The sequence below is a fragment of the Zonotrichia albicollis genome, chromosome 7 (assembly GCF_047830755.1).
Source record: "Zonotrichia albicollis isolate bZonAlb1 chromosome 7, bZonAlb1.hap1, whole genome shotgun sequence".
NCBI lineage: Eukaryota > Metazoa > Chordata > Aves > Passeriformes > Passerellidae > Zonotrichia > Zonotrichia albicollis.
Genome location: NC_133825.1, coordinates 32,358,303 through 32,380,302, shown reverse-complemented (window position 1 = coordinate 32,380,302; position 22,000 = coordinate 32,358,303). Strand labels below are relative to the sequence as shown.

General features: G+C 40.9%; 1 protein-coding gene across 4 annotated transcripts in view; it reads left to right on the top strand.

Annotated features, from left to right (window-relative positions):
• MARCHF8 (membrane associated ring-CH-type finger 8) overlaps positions 1–22,000 on the top strand; it is an 88,694-nt gene that overhangs the window by 27,306 nt on the left and 39,388 nt on the right. Inside the window, exon 1 of one of the 4 annotated variants that reach the window (XM_074544903.1) lies at positions 12,687–13,167. The exons of the other annotated variants lie outside the window; for them this stretch is intronic. Within the exon in view, the coding sequence (XP_074401004.1) occupies positions 13,156–13,167 (12 nt within the window). The 5' untranslated portion in view covers positions 12,687–13,155. Of the gene's footprint in view, positions 1–12,686; positions 13,168–22,000 lie in introns of those variants that run through there. 4 annotated transcript variants of the gene reach the window in all.

Sequence of the window (22,000 nt, the reverse complement as noted above, 5' to 3'; positions counted from 1 at the left end):
ACAATTCAAATCTTGGTTTTTACTTTGGGTGTTTATCAAAGGACCGTAAAGCATTTCTCAGAAGAAGTTACACTTTCCACTCTTCCTGCCTCTTGCCAGCTTAAGGGCTTTCTTCTACTGTCCCATGTGTTCCTGGCAAGAGCATGACTTACTTTGCCTTTGGTACCTGGAAAACTGTCAAGGAGCACACAGAGTGAAGCCAGGCCTGAATTAAGCCAGGTCTGTAATCTGGAATTTGTTTTTCTTTTACCACCTGCTAGATGGCATTGGGCAAATCCTTTGGGTTCTTGTGCTATCCTGACTCCCGTCTGTGAAAGAGGGCTGGCACTGCTGACTAGCCTTGTACAGGACTCCAGGTGTATGGATAAAAGCTGAGCAGCTGGAAGCCTTTGTCACTAGGTCCTTTGAGATATCTGCTTTGCCAGAGTCCAGATCTGCAGATGCTTGTGCTGATGGCCCAAAGCTCTGCTGCAGAGCACGCTGGGCATGGGGTATGTGGAGAGCAGAGGGGTCTTCCTCCTGGTGGTGAGCAAAGCTTGATCTCTGTTGTGGTGCATGTGCCAAATGTTGTGACTTTGCTGAATTTCTTCTGTTCTTAGTACTTGAGTGCAGGGTAAGAAGCTGGTCCTCCCTCTCAAGCCCTACTCTTGGAAGCTAGCACATGCTGCTTCCCAGCAGACCCCAGTGAAAGGGGAAGAGAGGAGACAGGAAGAGGGAGGGAGGGGATGGGATGGGAGGGAACTGCTCCTGCTTGAGTAGTCCTAACAAAAAAGTCAGATCACGCTGTTTGATTCTGCATTGTGTTTGTTTTGGAGTGTGTACAGCATGTGTATGTGAGGAAAGGAGCAGATGGCTGCTGAGTGGGGATGAATTACAAAAGGAAAAGTGTGGGAAGTGGTTTCTGAAAGGATTTTGAGGGGAAAAATGAAAACTTTCTTTTAAAAATTTAGTAAACATTATGAAAACTAACAGCAGTAGGTACAGCAGCAGAGATTTAGGTAGTGATTCTTTAGGGAAGAAGCTTCGGCAGTTTCAGATTTTGCAGTTTGCTTATAGTCACTCATTTGTTTACAGTCTCTGTTTTGACTTTGCTTATTGCATGTGAACTCCTTACTTTGATGTCTTGAGACCAGAAACTTAGAGTTAATGATTATGATCTCTAGCAGTTGCATTAACCTGAATTTTAAACCACCTCTCCGACATTAACAAAATCTGTCTGACTTTTATTAGCAGCTCTCTTAAGTAAGCTGAGAGTCATTCCTCAGAAAATATTGTATTCCAAAAGTGCTGATGCAGTTTAATTACATGATAGTCATGTATGCTTTGGTGGTGTTTTGCAGGTCTGTTAATGTTTCTGGTATATGTTAATGTGCAACAGCTTTCCATAAAGGGAGCCCTGGATGTGAGCTCGTGACTTTGGAGTTTATATTTTTTTTCTTCCCTGGCAGAAGCATGCTTGTTTGTTTGCCTTCTAATGAGATGTGTCTGTCAGTCATGATCCCACAGTGATGTATATGTGCATATAAATACCTGCGTTGATGAAATCACCACATCTCCACAAAGACATTAGTCAAGACTTGATTGTAGTGTGCAGTGATTTTCATCATCCATTGCCTATACTGTTTCTTTCAAGTTAGGCTGTCAGATTCCTGCAGACTGATTTTTAAAGTTTGCTGTTCATTAAATGTAATTTCTGTAAATGAGACACCCCAGAAGTACAGATGGTTTTCCCTCCCGTAGGATGTTTTGCCTCATGCATTGTTGCATAAGGAATGACTTCGTTGATTTGATCTTTCAGACAGATGTGCTTCTTTGCCTGGTAAAACAAAGTAGGTTGGGTTTGGAGTTGTTTTTTAGGGTGTTTTGTTTTGGGTTGTTTTGAAAGAAGAATGAAGACTAACAATTCTGGCAGGAGGGCATGATGTAGTACCCTTAGTGTACTTGAACCTCAGGGAGTTTTAAAACTGTCTAGTTTTAAGCTGCTGATTCCCCTTAAACCCTGCACCCCAGTAGTTTATAGTTAAAACTTCAGCAAAATTATATGTAGGCTTAGGTTTGCACCTTGAATTTAGCTAATTCTACTTGGCCTTTATGCCACATATGAGTAATTCTTGACAGGGCCAAGGGAAGTTGTTCTTCAGAAGTTGCTCCTCCCTGCTTTGCTGAAATCTAAGCTGTTAGGAGTACAACCTTCTGAGTCAATAATCCTCACACCTAGAAACAAAATCCACCTTTGGGATTCATTTAGCTTTCTTGGTCCCAGAAGTGATGGTCTCTCATCTGCTACTAAACATGTTTCTCTCTGGCAGAAGACATAGCTCCTGTTTTAGGAAATTTCTTATGGAGATTTTTGCATGACAGCCACAAGTCAAAGCATACTTTTATTACTGAGCAAGCCCATATGTGTGTTCTGTGAGGTTGGTGGTTGAAATTCAGAATTTCATTTTTTAGGAGTCAAGAATTGAATTCCAAAAATGAAGGAGCAGAATTCACCTATTTGTCAAGGTTTAAGTTTATTTACAGCCCAGTCCTCTCTTCCTGTAAATAAGCACTACTTTGATGTTGATGAAAATGAGTACAAGTGGCCTGTTTATAATTTTTTTATTTGCTTGAATGTACGCCACATTTGATTCCTTGTGCATCTGGACTACAGGTGGCTGTTAGTGTCAGGGAGAGGGTTGTCCTTAAGTATGCAGCGTTTGACTTCACCCTGTGCTGAGTGAGCACTGCATGATTTCACCATGTTCTTTAAGGGTGCAGCATTTCTGCTGTTCCTGGAGGCAGGAATCCAGGGCAGTGTCACCAACTGCTTTGCACACATGTTGAGCATCTGTCAGGGTAATTGGAAGTAGGTGTGTTTAGCACAAATATTCATATACTCAAATTCTATGAGTGTGGAAGCAATTTTTGGTGTATTTTTAAGATTAGAACATTTTTAGTAATAAGTTTGCATCTTATGTTTAGGTTTTTCAGAAACCTAAAAGTAATGAAAGGGGGTGTACATCTAAATTTTTTGTGTAACCTACTGAGGTCTATATCAAAGCTGGATTTGGAGTAATGGATTTCCAATATTCACTCTCTAGTGTTCCAATATTCACTCTCTAGTGTGTAGTTGTGTTCATTAGTTAAGTGTATGTAGTATCTTATGTGATAATTATGGATTGGCATCAAATTCTTAAAAGGCGTATGAGATTATCCTTTTCCTAGAATTTAGAGAGAGGAGCCTAAAAAAGATGTTTTAAAAGTTTAAAAGAGTCTGATCTTGGTGGTTTTGAATATCACCTAATCAATTGACTTATTTTTCCCGTAAAGTGGTTAAGGAGCAGCCTTGTAACACATTGACAGCTTTTGCTGGATGGAGAATTGCAAAATCAGAACTGTTTTAGCCAGCTGTGACTAGATGCACGAACCCCATGTTGGTTGTAAAATTTCTTCTGGCAATCATCTGCCTGCCTATTTCTAGGAATATTCCCAAGCAGTAGATGCAAGAGGAGGTGGGTAATGTGTTGCTCAGGTTGAAACAAGGCGTGTTTACCTTTTTTACCTCAGATAGTGGCTTGTGATACTTTCTTGCTTCAGTTTTAATAATAACGGTGAAAACTTTCAATTGATCCCAGAGAATACAAAAGAGTTGTTTGGGCTTGGTTTCCCTCCAGTATTCTTAGGTAGGTTTATTGTTATTCAGATGGCTGAAGCATGTTATTTGGGTAAAGATTGCAAGGCAGCCTTGTATGCAGTGAAGTGAAACATTTGCTAATTTTTGCATCTTAATTTCTCTGAGCTGGTTAACAACAGTTAAGCAACTTCCTTCTGCATGAAATACTGGAATGTAAGGTCCTCTTTGGCTGCCAACAAGCTTCAGGTACTCCAGAGACATTGGAGTTACTCTGAAACATCCACAGGCAGATTTGTGGCAGTGACGCCTAAAGAGAGGGGTTTCTGTTTTCATGCTCCATGGCTGGGATATCTGGGAGAAGTGAAACACAGCTATTGCATACCTCTGAACTTTAAACCATAGCCATTTTAAGTTAAGGACTGAGAAGGAAAGCATTAGGAGAACATGAACTCCTAGCATTAGGGGTTCATGGGAACATTAGCAAATTAGGACTACTGGGTACTGCCAGTGCTGATTTGTGCTTAATCTAAGAGAAGGTATCTTCTCTCTTACAGCTGGGAATAGGACTGAGCTGGTTCTCTTCTGTGATTAATACAAAAAACTTGACTATTTGTCTTGTAATTACTCCTAATCAGCAAGCAAAAAAATCTGTATCACTATATATCTGTATCATGCAGAAGGGGGACAGACATGTTGGAGTACAGGTTAAAGTTTTAAACAAAACACCTATTTTTGTATGTTTTAGTATGCAAATCAGAATATACACACCTGCATGTCTGTGTATACCTTCTCCCCCTGTGCTTGGCACTGCTGAGGCCACACCCTGAGTGCTGTGTCCAGCTCTGTCCCCTCAGGCTGGGAAGGACATTGAGACGCTGGAGCGCATCCAGAGGAGGGAACGAGGCTGGAGAGGGGCTGGGAACACAAACCCTGAGAGGAACCACTGAGGGAGCTGGGGGTGTTCAGCCTGGAGAAAAGGAGACTCGGGGGTGACCTTAATGTTCTCTAGAACTCTCTGAAAGGTGGTTGTAATTAGGTGGGCTTGGTCTCTTCCTCCAGGCAGCAACTGACAGAACCAGAGGACACAGTCTCAAGCTGTGCCAAGGGAAATATAGGTTGGATATTAGGAAAAGGTTTTTTACAGAAAGAGTGATAAAGCACTGGAATGGTCTGCCCAGGGAGGTGATGGAGTCACCATCCCTGGATGTGTTTAAAAAAAGACTGGATGTGGCACTGGGTGCCATGGTTTAGTTGAGGTGTTAGGGCACGGCTTGGACTCAATGATCTTGAAGGTCTCTTCCAACCTAGTGATTGTGTGATTCTGTGTCTGTGTTATAGATAAATCTATATATAGATATATATGTCATTTTTAGACACTGGTGATAAAGGGTTAGTTGTCCTAATTCCTAGCTAGAGTCAGCATAGAAGTAGCACCTCCCACCCCCCAAAACTGTTTCACTGAAAATGGCTTGTTTTATTTTAATGATTCCTTTGAAGTTTGTAACACTGAAGGCCAGCAGGGTTAGCCACATTTGACTTGGAATTACCTGTGTTATGTTGCATGTAGCTACCCCTGTACATTGAATCTGTAACTCATGGTATTTGGAAGTGACACTAGCTTTCAGCCTTGATTTGAAGATGCAGGGTAAAGCTTCTTAGTTTATAGTTTGTTTCCATGCCAGCCACCATCACAGTGCACAGAAGTGCTTTGCCTGCTAGTTGCTAGCAACTCTTTCTTGAGTAATTGAAACATCTTTTAAATTCTGCTTTTGGACCTGTGTATTGAAAACAAGTGGGGTCATTCACTTTATCTAAAAACTTACAGATAAAATTCTGGAGTCTTACCCAATAGGGTGTTTCCTTCAGCATTGTAAATGGGGCAGGGGGATTGAGGGATGGAAAGGTATCCTCTTGGGGCCTCTCTTGTCCTGTTTGAAAATAAAGGTTGGGACACTGGAAAACCAAATGTCTTAATTAGAAGGCATTCTGTGCTGCTCTTGCTGCTAGCATTTCAGTGGCTTTACAGTTTTTGTCCTCTCAGTTTTCCAATGCTACCTTGGCAGTTCAGAGGGAAAACTGAAAACTCTGCTTGCTCTAATGCAAGGGTGAATGGCATTGATCCTGTCCTCAAACCCCATTCAGGTTCTCACTTCCACTTGTCACTTCTCTATAGCTTTCTACAGCTAATCCTCTCCTGTACTTCTGCTTTGTAAGCTGAAACCCATATAATTTGCAATCACAGCCTGTGTGACTTCAGTGAAAATAAAAGGCAGTTTTAGTACTGTGGGTTATTTTCCCCAAATCAGTTTCATATGCTCTGTATCTGTGAAGTGTCTGTAAGCTTCATCAGCCTGTTAAGCTTTGTGTCACCTGTATATATAACTGGCAGAGCATTTCCTATGCTGTTTTTTTAAAAATTAATTTCCATATTATTATTGAAAATATTGACTGATGCCTGGCTTAGTGCCAGTCTTGTGAAAACAGCAGAGATGTCTTAATTTGAGAAGGCCAACATCAAATCTGTCATCAGTCAGATCTTCACCAATGGAGCATGTTTTATATCAGTATCATTTGTTCAATTTTTAGATGGAAACATTTGAGAAGAGAAATAGAAGGAAACAGTTCTCTATATCAGACATAGTAAAGGTGGGAGTTCTGCTGAGCTAAAACAGACTTTTAGAAAAATGTTAATAGGAAACAACAGACTGGCTGAAAAGCCCCACCCAGCAGATGGGGTGAGCCTGATTGCAATAAGGCAGCACTTCCTCCCAGTCACATCCTGAGCAGAGCTGCTGCAAGGGATATTCATTCTGCAAGAGTTAGTGGGGAGAATTTCAAGAGTGGGTAATGTGCCCAGGTATGAGAGTTTCATTTACAGTGTTTGTTCTGTGTGTTTTGGAGCCTGAATAACTAATGCCATTCTGAAAGATGCATTTTAATGGTTACAGGAATGAACTGACTGAAGTGTATAGGACCTTGCAGTTTCCATGGGAAGCTGGTTCTTTCCCATGAATTCAGTTGGGGAGGAAGAGAGACATCCTGGATGTCTGGGCTGTGTTGTCCCCTCACAGCTTCAGTTCCAGCTGGATCATGTTCACACCAGATTGTTTAATCCTGGGGTTTTTCCCCTTATCATCTATAAACCTCTACTTCTTCTTGAATGTAGATGCAGCAAAGAGCTCTGCTGCTGTTCCTAGATGTATGAGCATTTTGAACTGCCCCCAGTCCAGCCAGTCCCATACTGAGCATGACTGGTGGCAGTGCTTATCTCCTGAAAGCATTCCCAGTTTCAGCCTCTGTCCAGCCCTGCTGCTCTGCTTCCAAACTGCCAGGAATCCTCATGCTGCCCCCAGGAGTGATCAGAAATTTCTATTGATTGTGCCAGATCTCCAGATTCAAAGATTTGCTTTCAAGAGTTCTGATATCTAGGTCTAAATATTTTAGCAGCTTGGTTAGTTTCAGTCAGAAACACAAGCCCACCTGTAAACAACTAGAAAATAAATAATAAATACTATAGCCCAGCAGTTCCTTAAAAGCTTCTCTCTGACCTCTCTCTACCTCTGGTGCTACAGCTGCTCATTTAAAGGAACTGCTTTAGAAGTCCCAGCCCGCAGCACCTCATCCAGTAAAACCCAGGTATCTTTCCTCTCACCCCCTTTGAAATGCACTCGCATGGTCTGTCCTCTTCAAGAAGATGTTCCCTGTGGTCTCAATGCTCACACGTATCCCACCAGGAACTCGGTGGCAGGCTCAGGTGCTCCCTCTGTCCCAAGAATGATGGAGGGGTACCCCACTGGAACACAAGAAGTACATTGTTAAAGCCCTTCTTTTAACGCTGACTTCTCTCTGCCTACCTGTAGTAAACCTGAGGCACACCCAAGTCTCTGGATTGCAGAGGGAAGGCAGGCAGATGAGATCAACCCATTTTTATAGCCTTTCTGGTTTTCAGTGGAGTCATTAGGACAGAAATAACTAAATCTGATGTTCTGGTTTATAATCAGAATTTTTGGGAGTTTAATGCAGAACCTTGAACCCCTTGGCCTGTTGTCTTCCCTCTGGTGAATTCTTCTTGCATATTTGGGTAGGTTTTGGCTGTTGTGATTTTTTTAATCTGATGGGTTGTTTCTTGGGGTGAGTTTTTTTGGGGTGGTTTTTGGTTTTGTTGTTTGGGGGATTTTTTTGAGACACTTTTGAGGAAGCCCATACAGTTCCTCTTCATAGCAAAGTTCTGGTTTTCATTTATTCTCCTAGATTTCTCAAATGTTCATGAAAGTGACTTAACTAGTTCCTGTCTGTGCAGTTTTTGTTGGGGAGAACTTGTGTGCAGTTCAGGTCTGAACTCAGTTCTATTTTATGAGGCCAAAAAGCAAAACAGAGTCAAAAATGTAGATGTGATGGGAAATAAAAGCCTTGCCAAGCCCCATATGCCCCTTACTTGCTTGGCCATTTCATTTCATGTTCAACCATCCGGTTTTTAATAGTCTGAATTGTTTTTTGTGGGTTTGGATTTTTGGTGGGTTTTGTTTTGTTTTTTTCTGTAGTCAGTCTTTTAACTCTTTTTTGAAAAATTCTTCAGATCCTACTGTTATAGCCCACTCTTGTTTTATAGTTGCTTTGTTAACACCCACAGTACTTGGGTAAGCAGCTCTTGATTGCTTTGCAGCATTGTGAATTTCCTGTTGCAGTATTTGAGTTAGACACAGGCATCAACAAAAGTCAGCTCCTTCCAACAGGTACTGCTGTCTTTCTGCCTTTTCCATAGAAGCATGGGTTGCAAGAGTGGCTTATGTGGAATTTGTTAACACTTGGTACAGTTTGGAGACTGGTTCTAATTTAATTAAAAACTGCTATAAAATCTTCACTACTTTTTTCTACTGTGAAATTCACATGCACAAGCACCTGCAGGATCAAAGTTCATTAGCTTGTTCAGAGTGTTCCTGATTGCTGGAACTCCCTTCAGCCTTGTTTGTTTGGAAGATGTCTGGTGTACCATTGGATCTGCACAGCCTGCAGTGTTTCACAAGCCAGAGAAGAGCAGAGCAGTGCTTGCACAAGCATGATTATGGGAATGCACAGGCAGGAAACACTGCCTGGTATTTAACATCTCCTTAAGCTATCTTTTCCCATTACACTTTATGCCATTCAAGCTGGTTCTCCCTTCCCTCAACCCTCCTTTGAGCTTAGGCCTGGGAAACATCCATCAGCTGTTCCTGGGCAGTACCAACTGAGATGTTAGCAAACAAGGTGCTTGGACACACAAACACTCCAGAGAGATTAACAGGCTGAAAATGTGAGGTGAATTGCCCCTGGCTCGTGACTGTCCTGTGGCCAGGGAAGGACCATAAGTGCTCATCCACTGAGAGTGTATCTGCTGCTTGAGGTGTGCTGCAGAGAGCTGACCCGCTCGCTGCTCTTATTTTACTGATCAGGGATAACTAATCTCTTTGTACTGCAGGTTTTAATTCAGAATAGTTGGGGTTTTGTTCAGTCAGACATCAAAGAAGTTCTGATTGGCAGCTCAGAAATTTGTGTAAGGCCTGAAAGGAGGATTTATAGGAAATGAGCAGATGGTCTAGTAGAGAATTTCCCCAGGAGGCTGCAGTTATTTAAAAACGGGAGAAACTAAATAGACTGTACCAAATTTGACTGTAAAATTAACTGGCCAGCCAGTAGCTAAATACTTAACCAAAATTATTCGGCTTGGCCCCTAGCATAAGCATGTAATGAAGTGGTATGTCTGTGAGTTTACTCTACACACATTATTCCAAGTTTCACCTATTAAGTGCACATGAATGAAAGATGATTTTCCTAAGCACTGTTCTGTGGGGAGGCCTTTCCTGCATCTCTTCCTTTCACACTGGCAACATGATTATTCAGGCATGCAGGAGAATGCTACAAAATGTTGCTCATATTAAATGGAATATAAAGCTGTTCAGCTGAATGCCTTTAATTTTTAAGCTGCTCTTTTTAGCTTCACAAACATAAGACTTAACACATTGGTGAGATTGCAGTATTTTGGAAAAAAACCCAAGCAAGCAGTAGCTTGCTTTATTTCGGGACGCAAGACTCAAGAGTATGTTAACTCTAAGTAGTCAAATGTTGCACGTCCATTTAAAAAATCCGTGAACTCAAGTCACTTCAGAGTTGTTTGTCACATGGCTTTAGACTTTCAGGATTCTTGTTTCCAATGTGGTTTTTTTCCCCAGAAGCTCTGATACCTAGAAACCGGAGGTTTTGTATGGGAGTGGGTGTCTATAAATGGACAAGCAGTTTTTTAGTGCAAACCCCATGATGTCAAATGAATGGATGAATTGAAAAACTGTCTGAGCTCATTATTCTTTAAAAACTTAGGAAAACACTTTTCTTTTTTTTTTAGGTAAATCTCTGTGAAGCACCCTCTTTAGAAGGCAGATAGGCTTTAATTCTCTTATTACGTTTTCAGTTGAATATGCAGTGGAGAGAATGGTCTAAGAAATGGTATGCAGTAATAAAATGTGTTTAATTACTGTCACACTCATCTGTTTATGTTCTGGTTTGCTTCTCCCAGAAAGTTACACATAACACCTGGTGTCATGGGGGCAGTACTGTGGGCCACGTGCACACATAGCTCTGCTGAGTTCCCTGGTGTAATGCTGGTGCAGAATGTAATTACACTGTATTTCTCTTCCAGCTTGTTGTGTTTGCATAATTCTTTGTAATGGTAGTAATACACCTATTGAATTTAGAAACCAGCCTTCATAACCTTTCACCCAGCCTCCTGAAGTACAAAGAGGAAAAGGGTAGATATCCAAAGGGCTATGTGAAATTTTTAACTGAGCTTAGATAATATGCTTCCCTTTATAGAAGCCTTAGAAATGTGTATTTATGGCATCATTTTCCCCCTCCCCTCCAGCAAATCATGTCCATTAGCCTCAGAGTTGGAGTCTTTGAAAATAAAATTCTCTGAATTCAACACTATCTTCCAGATATGAAAGAAAACATCTGGGTAGTGAATCCACAGCAGCCCAAGTTCAGCTGAGGCAGAAGTTTGAGTGCTAACAAGATGTAGCCCTTTTGGCTTCCTTTGCGGGGACAGAGGCTCTCTCCATAAAGTACTTCTGCATCTGTCGTGTGCAGCCTGATTGCTTACCTGGTGTACAGGGCTGGATTTGTGCAGAGTCCCTGCTTTCTCACCGTAGGAAGCCCTGCTAATTCTCTGGAAGCTTCTTGGTTTCCACGTTTTAAAGCAAAATGGAGGAGCCTGAAGGAAGACATTAAGGCCTCAGTTTTTATATGTTAAGATACTTTGCCTCCTTGAGGTTCGTTTATCGGTAGATATTGGTAAGTGAAGTGTCCCATAGCCTTTATTATATCAGCCAAGAGCTGATAATGCTTGTGTGGATATGATTTAGCATTGGAGTTTTTCCTTTTTAAAAGGAGTAGTCTGTGTTACTGAGTGCACAGGATATGGGACCAGCTGTGTTGGATGAGACAAAAGGTCTGTCTAGTTCAGGGTGTTGTCCTTGACCTTGAGTAAGAGGGAGAACATAAGAAATTAAGTATTTCTACAGTGATCTTTGCCACCAGGTTTGTACCATGTAATTTTGTGGTAAAACTTCATTTTGAATGGGGTGCAGTCCTCTGTAAACTTCTAAAAGTTTAGAAGTTAATGTGGCAAGAACTGATGAGGATAAAAAGATGGAGTTGGTCTGTAAAAAAAAAAAATTGCAGTTGATGGAAAGGTAAATCCTCTTCTGTACCTTGTGGTGTGTATATCACATTCCTGAGATCACAGGGTATCACAGCAAAAGTACAACAATAAATGTAATTGTGTGGATAATGTCATCTAGAGAGACATAAGTTTGATAAGTTTATGAGCTTTGGTCCATGCAGGAGGATCACCTTTAGCAGAGGTGAAAGAGGAGTCCTTCCAAAGTAACAAGCAGTCATAACTGAGCTGCAGATGATGCTAATATTTTGAATATCCCTTTCTGTTTCTAGTCTGTTATTTTCATCTTTCCTCTCTCATCTTTTGTGTGAATTGGAGGTAGAAAGCAGGAACTGGCTCTTCAGTTCTGATGTGACCTGAGACATGTGATTTCAGAGCTGTCTAGAGAATTAAGTTATGCCCAAACTGAAGAGCCATGGTTCGCAATTTAGGAAGCTGCATGAACTCTCTCACTGTAAATCATAGAATCATTTAGGCTGGAAAAGATCTCAGTATCTTGTGTCTAGTGATTAACACTTCCAAGTCTACCTCTAAAACACAGCCCTAAGCACTACATCTTTTAAATACCTCCAGGAATGGTGACTCAATCACTTCCCTGGGCAGCCTGTTCCAACAGTTAGCAACCCTTTAGGTGAAGAAATTTTTCCAAATAGCCAATCTAAACCTCCTCTGGTGCAATTTGAGGCCATTTCCTCTGATCCTAACTCTGGTTGCTTGGGAGACTGACAAGCCACGTTTCCTTTACAGGAAACTAATGGCTTTTGAGAGCCTTGTCAGTTGTGTTTGAACAGCAGTGTCACTTGGATTGCAGTGGGTAACTGATACAGGAATGCCAAATAACTTGATGTGTATCTAACAACGAAATTGAAACAAAATAATTCTGAGAAGTAGACCTGAATCTACAAGTAACATTTGGCTATTGCAGTAACTGTGTTTGCAAATAAATTACCTGCAAATTACTCTTCTCTTTTTTCACTTTGGAATACCTGAAAATTATTTTTTAGTTTGCTTGAAAAATTTTACTGACACAGCAAAATTTTTTGCTTAAGAGACATAAGCACGTGAACTTATCCACTATATTAATCCACCCCCTAAGTTCTCCTGAACAATTTTTTTTTCTGTAAACAGGCAACTGAACTTGCCAGCTGCAGTAAGCATTTTTTCCACCTTCTTGTACAGTATTATTTTCTGGTCTGTCACATTCTTTTGCTGTTTTCAGTCTTCATCTTTACACAGCTTCTCTTGCATCACAACCCTAAAGAAAAACTAATTATTAAGCAGCTGAATTTACAAGTGCTGTGTTGTCCCAGAGACATGATTCTTTGCTTATCATGCCTTCTTTGACTTGTAGCTGTGTACACTTTTATTAAAGAAAAAAGAAAGTCACCAGCTCTATTTGACTAATGAGGAAGGAAAATGGATCTGGAAGGGTCATCCTCCTTGCCCTTTGGACATTTGGAGAATTGTTATGCTTCATAGCACAAAAATTGCTAAGGAGTGCTGTGGGGAATTGGGGAGAGGTGGACATCAGCTGCTGCAAGGAATGGAGCATGTACATAGGAGCTCTCATGCATTATTAATCACAAGCACTTTTCACTGTAATCAGCTGGAGGAAGTAGTTAGTCTAGTTTAAGCTACACTAGTATTTATATTTAGGCGACTTAAACAAGCCCAGGCATGTACTGCACCAACTCTTTCTATTCGTCTGCAGCCAAATGTAGGGCACACTGCAGCTCTGCTTAGGCCCCTCTGTCTCTTTAGTCTGAAGAACAGGAGTCATGCAACCAGGAAAAGCTGCACTGAGGATACACACGTGCATTCATGCTGGAAAATGAAGCTTCAGGTAGGAGAATGTCTTGTCAGCAGAGGGATGCTGTTGAGCCCTGCAAGACAATTGTGTGTCAGGGCAGCCTCTGTCAAGGGAGGCTGCTGGAGAGGTTCCTCCTTAGAGTGCTGCCTGAATGGTCCTTTTTAGTGTCATACTTTGTTCAGTTCTAGTTATAAAGATGCATTATTTTCTTTTAACATGTTTCCTTCATTCACACTAACATTCTTCTAAAGGTGCTGGGGTTTAAAAGTAGGGAGTCAACTTGCTGATTTTTGGAAATTTTTGAGTTGTTTTTCTTTAAGGTAGCTTTTTAATTTTATTGGTTATTTAGCACTTCAGTTTGGGGGGAAGGTAGCCTTAAGAAATTGTGTTAAAACACAACTGGGTGTGATAAGCCTTCAGCTCCACTATGTCTTTTCAGAGGGTCTGTGTTTGAATGGCTGCAATATCTGCTACTTTTAATTTGCTGAATAAAGATGCTTGTAAATAGGAGCTTCTGTTCTCAAAGCATATCTGCATTTTCTAATGTTACCAGTTGCTCTAAAAGAAATCCATAGTCTGTCTTTGCAAGCTTTGTATGTTTAAATTATTAAGGCTCTAGCCATACTGTTAATTCAGTTTTAGACAAAGAAGGGGATTTGGCAAAACCTTATGGAACAATAACAAAGGGTCTTTGTTCTGTTCTGTGAGCATTATTTGCTGTGTAATGTGTGGGTTTGTGCATGTGTGTGAGAGGGAGGTACACAAACACATAATCTCATTTGGCAAGAATGTTCAAATGTTATGTGCTTTGTTTGTCTGAAGTGTGCATTTGTGCGTGTGTGTGTGTGCTGCCTCTGGCTGCGAGCTGCACTGCACAGGTTTGTGTCCTGCCTCTTGGGGATCTGCTTGAACTTTGGGGAGATTGGCATTTATCCATCTATTTGTTTGTTTATTTATTTATTTTTGTGGGCTGATAAACTTGACAGTGCAAAGATCAAGAGTCAGTGCTAAACACCAGGACAAAATGGTGCTTTGCTGTGCAGATTAGTTGTTTTCTTTTCAAAATGATAGCTTGAAGTCCAGCCCAGGATTTAGTAAATAAGCATTGCTGGTGGAAGCAAAAATTGTCAGCTTTATGTGAAATCCTCCAGGAGATTAATGATCACATGTTTTTGGTGGAGCTTAAATGTATGCTGCCTGCCAGTACGTTGTCTTCCAAGATGACTTGATCACCTAAATAAAATTTGCATGTACACAAGAATATGTCATTTAGTGACATTTCTTTTGTGCCTTTTAACAGTTGGGAGTTACAGGATTTTGTCCCACACATTATCAGTCTGTGGCTTTGGTAGGGGGACACGTGTATGCTTTTGGTAGTCCTAAATAACTTGAAATGTTGACTCTAAAACTTTAAAAGCTTGTTTTGACTTTTTGTGTGAAAGGACTTCAAATTTATATGCTGTGCATACACTGAGAATTGCTCTCCTACTTGAATTTTGCAGATGCTTCAATATTTGCCATAAGATAGAGAGCTGGCAGTCTAATATTCTCTTACAACTAAATGTATGACCTTTCAATGTGTAAGATCCTTGTTTCATAGCAGCTGGCTAGCAGAATTATTTATCTGATTTTCTTTGACTTAAAGGGTCTTGTGCATTCAGTTAATTGACTGAAGTCAGTGGAGATGTATTCACGATTATGTGACTTAAGGGTTTTTTAAACAAAGTGTATTTTACTGTTCTGCAGCTCAGTTACACCTAGAGTTCAGAGTTATTTTATCTAGTTATCAGGGTATGGGGAAGGAAGAGGTATTTCTGCACTTGCTTGTTTAATATATTGATAATTTTAAATTAGCTTTTCTAAAAGTGTCTCCATGTTGTTCTTTTTCAACTATTCACATTCAAATTTCATCTGTACTCAGCCTCCACTCAACTGATTTTATTAACTCTTTTTTATAATCAAATACTATCTAATACTATCACTGTAGCACAAAACTACAATTACAGCATGGTTTGCACAGGGAGGACTCAAACATGTTCACCCTGGCTTAAACCAATTTGGGCCCAGGTGAAAGTGTCATATTTGATGTATCATATGAAAGAGGTTGGGCTTATGCCCCTGCTTCAAAAGTTCCTCAGAATCTTCAAGATTCTTCAGAATCTTCTGAAGATGGACTGAGATGGGAGATCTGGATGGACTGTGATCATAAAATCTCAGTCTTGGAAAGAGAAGTTTTATTCTGATTTTTACAATTTTTTAAAACACAGCCATTGTTACAATGAGGATAAAATTTCACATGTCTGAGAATTGTTCTGGATTAAAATATCTTCCAAATTTGCCTAAGATATGCTCTATCAGCTAAGAGGGAGAAAAATATTTTGACTGAACAGAACACTTTGGGCATTACTTAGAGATACAGGAAGGTGAGAGATTGTACTGAACATTTAAAAAAAGGTAATAAATAAGGACAGAAAGGGAAAAAAAGGCAGAAATCAATTTTTTTGTTATTTTTCTGTGTCACTGTGAAGAGCTGGAATCAAACCAGAAGAGGAAACAACATACCCTCTATTCAGGCTGTGGCAAGCAGCAGGGCTGAGACTTATTTGATAAAACTCCTTACCAGTTTCATCTTCTATCTCAGTCTCTCTTTGTAATGGAATATAAAGGCTTCTAATGGAAGAATCAGAAATGCAATCAAAATATTCCCTATTTAACAGCAGCAAGAAATATCACAAACTGAAATGAAGAGTACGCTTATATTGGTCTTAAAGCAGCACATGGAAGAGGAGTTATTAGTTATGTGATATAAAGGCAGCATCATGTTGTAATAGCATTTAAATAAATCCGTCTGTGGTGTCCTTGGGAAAAATAGTAGAAAACAGGGAAGACTCCCTCTTTAGCCAGCAGCAGAGGATGATAGTGACTGCCTTCCTCCCCTGGGTGTGGCTGGGAGGAGAAACAGTGGTGAGGCTGCAGAAGGGAGGGTCCCTCTGCACCTCCTTGAGGATGGCAGCATGCCAGACTGGAGATCTCTGCCCCTGGGTCTGGTGGAGGAGGGCAAAGGGGTGCCATCATCATCTCCTTGTGCTTCAGCCTCAACTCTGTAATGGGTTTGGCCTCTTCATCATGGGCCTGTCTTGGCCACTGGTGGCAAGGGAGGGTCTGTAAAAGGAAGGACAGAGACTTGTTCTTGTTTCCCCCCACCACAGCTCCCCAAACTTCCACATCTCATTGTCCAAAAGGTACAGGATGCTCCGATACCTGAGCAGAAACGATTGAATGCTGTTGCAAATGCTGTTGCACGTTTCTTCCCTCCTGGGAGTGACTGCAGAATGGGAAAAATAACAGTGGGGATGTGAGCTGTGTAGGGTTTGGTGCAGACAGAGGGGGAGCAGGCAGCCATGTGCATCTCCATGAATTGAGTGCAGCTCGAGTGAGTCAGGACATGACTGCCAATACAGACAAGCCCAGTCTAAGAGCTGAATGAGCACATTAGTGCAGAGATGTGCCAAGCTGCAGCTGCTTCTCTCTGAGCAAGTCTTGGGTAAAGGGCTGAGTGACGTGCTGTCTTGGCACAGCTCAGGCTTGGTCCAGTTTATTTGTGCATTCATATTAAAGTAACAGCACGTGAACAGACTGGAAGTGAAGTAGCATTTTGCTGTCTTGTATATAATAAATGATAGTCATTGCAGTTTTGCTTTGGACCTACCTGGTCATGTATTTGACCTTCAGCAGTGTTTAGAGAACAATCCTGAAGTGAGATGATTGCAGACACACACAACATCCGAGCTTAAAGCTAACAGAAAGGCATTTCAACACCATTTGTAAATGTTGGCCTGTTGATGCTGATGACCTCAGACCTTGGACTGAGATATAAAATCGTGAATACGGATAGGCCAGTTGAATCTCTCCAAGTCAGACCACCTCTGCACTGGACTCTGCAGAGAGATTTAGTCACTGTGCCTTTCCTGTGCTCCCTGAGAAGTTTGTGTGAAGCTAGTGAAGGCTGGCAGCTTGAAAGCACTGAGAAAATGGAGGTCAGGAGGGAAGGAACAGCAACAATTGAAGCCTGGGATTAGGGGAATGTGGTTTTATTTTGTCATTTTTATAGTGTCATCCTGGGATACTTTTGTCTGACTGTATCTCTGCACTATAGTTATTTGAGGCACTAGTGGCATTTCTTTTTTCCTGTTCTCTTCCTATCATGTGTTATTGTTTTTTTGATTTGCTGATTTTTTACTAAGATCTAAATTCACTTTCTGGAGAGAATAATCTCCTGTATGGGAGTAGAAGATAATGTATTCTTGACCCCTTCAGCACTAAATGCAAATCTCATGAATACTGATTTATCCAGAGAACTGACTCAAAGACCCAGAGAGCCCCTTACACTCATGATAACCAAAGTATTAAAGTTGTCAACAAAGTTAAGACCATAGCTAGAATTGAAAACATAGGAACTGCTGTACCAGGCTGGACTAAAGCACCTTGTGGTGGTGTTCAACAGGAGGTGCTTAGGGAGTAGTGAAAAAGGAGGCATGTAATTATGTGATATGTCAAAAGTCGGCACACCATCCCCCATATAATAGTGCTTCCCAAACGTATTGGAAGATGGCACAAATAGGTAAGGCTTTTGTGATGAGTGGTTTGACTGAGAATTGTCTCTGTCATATGCAGCATGACCACAAATATTACAGCTACTCAGTCATACCTTCTATATTTGTTAATAACATTTTGCATGCCACTTAATTCCTTCACTGTGAGTTATGTCAAAGGACTACGAAGGATTTTGGAAGCCCAGGAGTCCTGTCAGCTGCAGTAGCAATGAGCCAGCCTCAATGGGGAAACCCTGCCCTTGCATGACGATCTTAGAAGAACATCTGGAGGAGGTCAAAAATGGGCAATTATCAATAGACAGTTCAGTCAAACTTAAAAAGCAGAGCTAAACTTTGATAAGTTACTGTTGCATTGAGTTACTGAGAAAAACAAGGCACACATTAAAGAAAAAAAAAGAAACTTTTTCTGTATGATCTTTAACATTCATAAATCTGTAAAGAACAGTGAGAATTTCAGATTATGCTGTTCTTCCCACCTCCTCTGCTTTTTGATGTCTTTTTGTGACTTGCTCTCCTTCCCTTTCATGTCTCTACTTGATGTGGTTCTGACATTGGGTTAATTTTTGTTAAATTTCACTTCATCTAGTTATGCTGCTTTCACTTACAGATTCTTTCCACTTGTTACTAAAGTCTCTCATTTCTTTCTTACGGTTGCATTTCCTAAAAATACTCTTGTAATGTGTCTTGGAATCCATATTTCTTTGATAGCAACATCCCTTTTCCGTGCAGCTCTACAGGCTGGGGGAGGAGTGGCCTGAGAGCTGTTCCACAGAGAAGGATTGGGGTGCTGGGTGACAGCCAGATGAATATGAGCCAGCAGTGGCTCCAGATGGCCAAGGGGGCCATGGGCATCTTGACCAGTATCAAGAACAGTGGGGCCAGCAGGACTGGCAACAGTGATCATCCCCCTGTACTCGGCACTGGGGAGGCCACACCTCAAGTGCTGCCTTCAGTTCTGGGTCTCTCACTCCAGAAAGGGCACTGAGGTGCTGGGGAAGGACAGCAAGGCTCATGAAAGTCTAGAAAACTTGTCTCACAGGAATGGGGGAGGCAGCTGAGTTTGTTTAGACTCGAGAAGGGGAGGCTCCAGGGGGACCTCGTCACTCTGTACCGCTGCCTGAAGGGAGGGCACAGTGAAGTGGGGCCTGGTCTCTTCTGCTCTGCCTACAGCAGGGACAAGAGAAAATGGCCTAAAGATGAGATAGGAAGTTCATGTGAGAAAAAATTTCTTCACTGTTAAGGTGGTCAGGCATTGGAATAGGTTGCTCAGGAATGTGGTGGAGTCACCTCCCCAGAGGTGTTTAAGAGGCATCAGGATCTGGTACTGGGTGATGTGGTTTAGGGGTTACAGTGGTTGTGCTGGGTCAATGGTTGGACTTGATGATTTTAAAGGTCTCTTCCAACCTTAATAATTCTTAGATTCTATGATCTGTCTGCTATACTTGAATGAAAGACAAAATCACTGACTGGGACTGATTGAAAGTCACTTTCCTGGTGCTGCTTTATTATCTTAACTGCAAGGCTCACCGAGTAACTGGAAAATGCTGCTTATGTAACATAATGCTGCTGAATGTATTTGCTTGTTGGCTGTTACAAAGTGTATGGGAACCTTCTGTGACTTAAACAGAGATAATCAAGAACAAGCTGTCAAACAATCAATGCTTCTGCCAGTTGTCTCAGAAAGTAAAGTTTAGAGGGTCAGATTGGCTAAAGAAAAGTAGGTCTCTGGAGACTGATGTTTAAAGTTCTTTTGCTTCTCTCAGGAGCAAAACTGAGCTTCTTGTCGTCTTTTACTCTAACTGAAGTGATGGAGTTTTTCACAAGAGAGTTCCACAGTGGGTTTGAAGGTGGTAACAGTTCTCTCTGCCAGTATCACTTCAGACTCTATTAACTGGGTGCTGCCCTTCTTGAAATGAATTAAAATACTCTTGCCCTGAACTTTGTCTTCTGCTTGGCAGGAATTTTTATTCAAGTGCTTTCTTTATGAGCTTATCTGTGAGGAAATCTGAAGAGCTCAACTCAAGCCTTTCATCTTACAGCTGGACAAAGCATATCCACCAGTGCTGTCTCTTCGAAGTTCTCTTATTTTGATGTACTGCAGGCACCAGAAGGGTACTGTAATGTTGTTCAGAAGTGCTTAAAAACATAGTATGTACTCCAAAGACATTATTGGCTTGGAGAAGGTGAGGTTGTGTAGAAGAGCACTGCAAGGGGGTGACTTTCCCACTTCTTCAGTTTAGCAATTCAGCAGACTACTTAGATTATTTCCCCACCACACCCTTCCCCCTTGTCACGTCCATATTTTTTTTCTATTATGCCTTTTGGCAAAGCACACGATGTCTTCAGCCTGTTGACTGGGTGATAACATCAGACAGCCTTGCCTCTCTGAATGGCAGCCTCATTTGGTGGACAAAAAACACCTTGAATTTCAGTCCCAGTAAAGAAAAAAAAAAAAAACAAAAAAAAAAAAAACCAAAACAACCCTAAACCACCAAAACCACACAAACCCAGAAAAGAAACCAAATCATCATCCTCACCCCTCCAGGGAAAAAAAAACCACCAAAAAACCAAAAAAAAAAAAAAACCCAACAAATAAAACATACTGTTAGTTCTTTGTGAGATGTAAGACAATCAAAATCTAAACAGTGGTACCAAAACAATGAGTATGTTAAAAGAAATAGTAATTTTGTGATCACTGCATTGAGATTCCCATGTGTCTGTCCTGTAAGTAACTGAAAGGAAAATAATGTAGATAAAGGTTTCTTGTTTTTTTTAATCTTACTCAAATTTTAAGTAATGCTTGAAATGTGTATTTTTTTAAGATTTGCTTCCTCTGCAGACTTTTTTTATCGTGTATTCTGGTGTACTCAGCTTCTGTGACAGGGGATGCATGCACTTGTTTTATAAATTTTAATCTAATTTCATAATTTTGAATCTTGAGTAATGGACGGGGTTTTTTGTGTATAAGAGCTCATTGAAATTGAATTGTCATTGCTTAAAAGGTGGCAAGCAGTTTGGATTCTGGGTACTAGAGCCAGTAATGCTTCAAGTGGCAATTTGGTGATGAACTGGCATGTTCCTAGACAGTCCTTGAACTAGGTCCTAGCAAAGACTGTGGAGATGCATTATTTTTTTAATTGCTATTGTTATTATTTTTTAAAAGGGAATCTGAAGCTCTTCAGTGGTACAGTGTGGCAGTTCAAAAGAGAGGTAGCAGGAGAGTGTTGGGAGAAAATGTTCTTCCAGAGATTGGTTTCTACACCTTCTGATGGGCAGCTGAGATGCTGCTAATATGGGTTTTTGTTTCTCTTGTCCAGGGATCTCTTTTTCCCTCTTTCTAATATAATGTCAGCTTAGCCTAGCGTAACAGGAAGCAGTCTCAAAACCAATGAATTTAAGCTCCCTTATGCTGACTTGGTTGGTTGTTCTCCATATTCAGGGCATTCTATGGTTACCACACACTGTTACTTCTTTCTCTTGATATTAAGTTAATATTTGGGCAGTTTTTACCATTGCATCTGGTTTCTATTAACTACTAATTTTGTTGCTGTTACTTGTCTTCAGTTTCTCTCTTGCTGTCTAATGGAAAATTAGTGTTTTATGACTCGCTGGGGTACTTATTCTATCTCAATTGACAGTCAGTAGTTAATATTAGGATGTTGAAATATAGCAACACTCTTCCCCAAGGAAGTATTTGTCTGTCTCAAAGGGGTCAGATTAGTTTGAAGAACCAGATGTAATACCTTAGGCTATTTGAAGCACCAGCTCTACTTTGAAATCCAGGCTGGGCCATCTTGGTTAGACTAATAATCCCTTTGTTTTCTGTCTGCATTGTTCAGGAACTCTGCTTCTGATATTTTACTTTTTTAATACTTCTCTCTTCCATAGTTGTGGCCCTACATCCACCCTGGTCTTTTTGAGAATACTGACTGCATGTTGTTCTCCCTCAAAATATCCCTTGTTTCAAGTGAAATTAGTCTCCTGACTTCTGTTGGCTTCTCATTTCCCAGGTTACAATTAAGGGTCAGAATAGGAGTTGACATAGTGATCATCTGTGCTGCAGTCTGGTACAGTTATTACAGTTGGACAGAAGCTCTTAAATTAAGAACCAAGAGTTTAACTGCAGTCAGAATCCCTGAAATTGCTTACAAAGCTTGGGACCTGCTGCTTTCTAAGGGACAGTGGTTTATAACTGTCCCTGTTGGTTTTCAACAGCCTTAAAATTGTGAACTTTGGTGACAGGTTGTGATGAC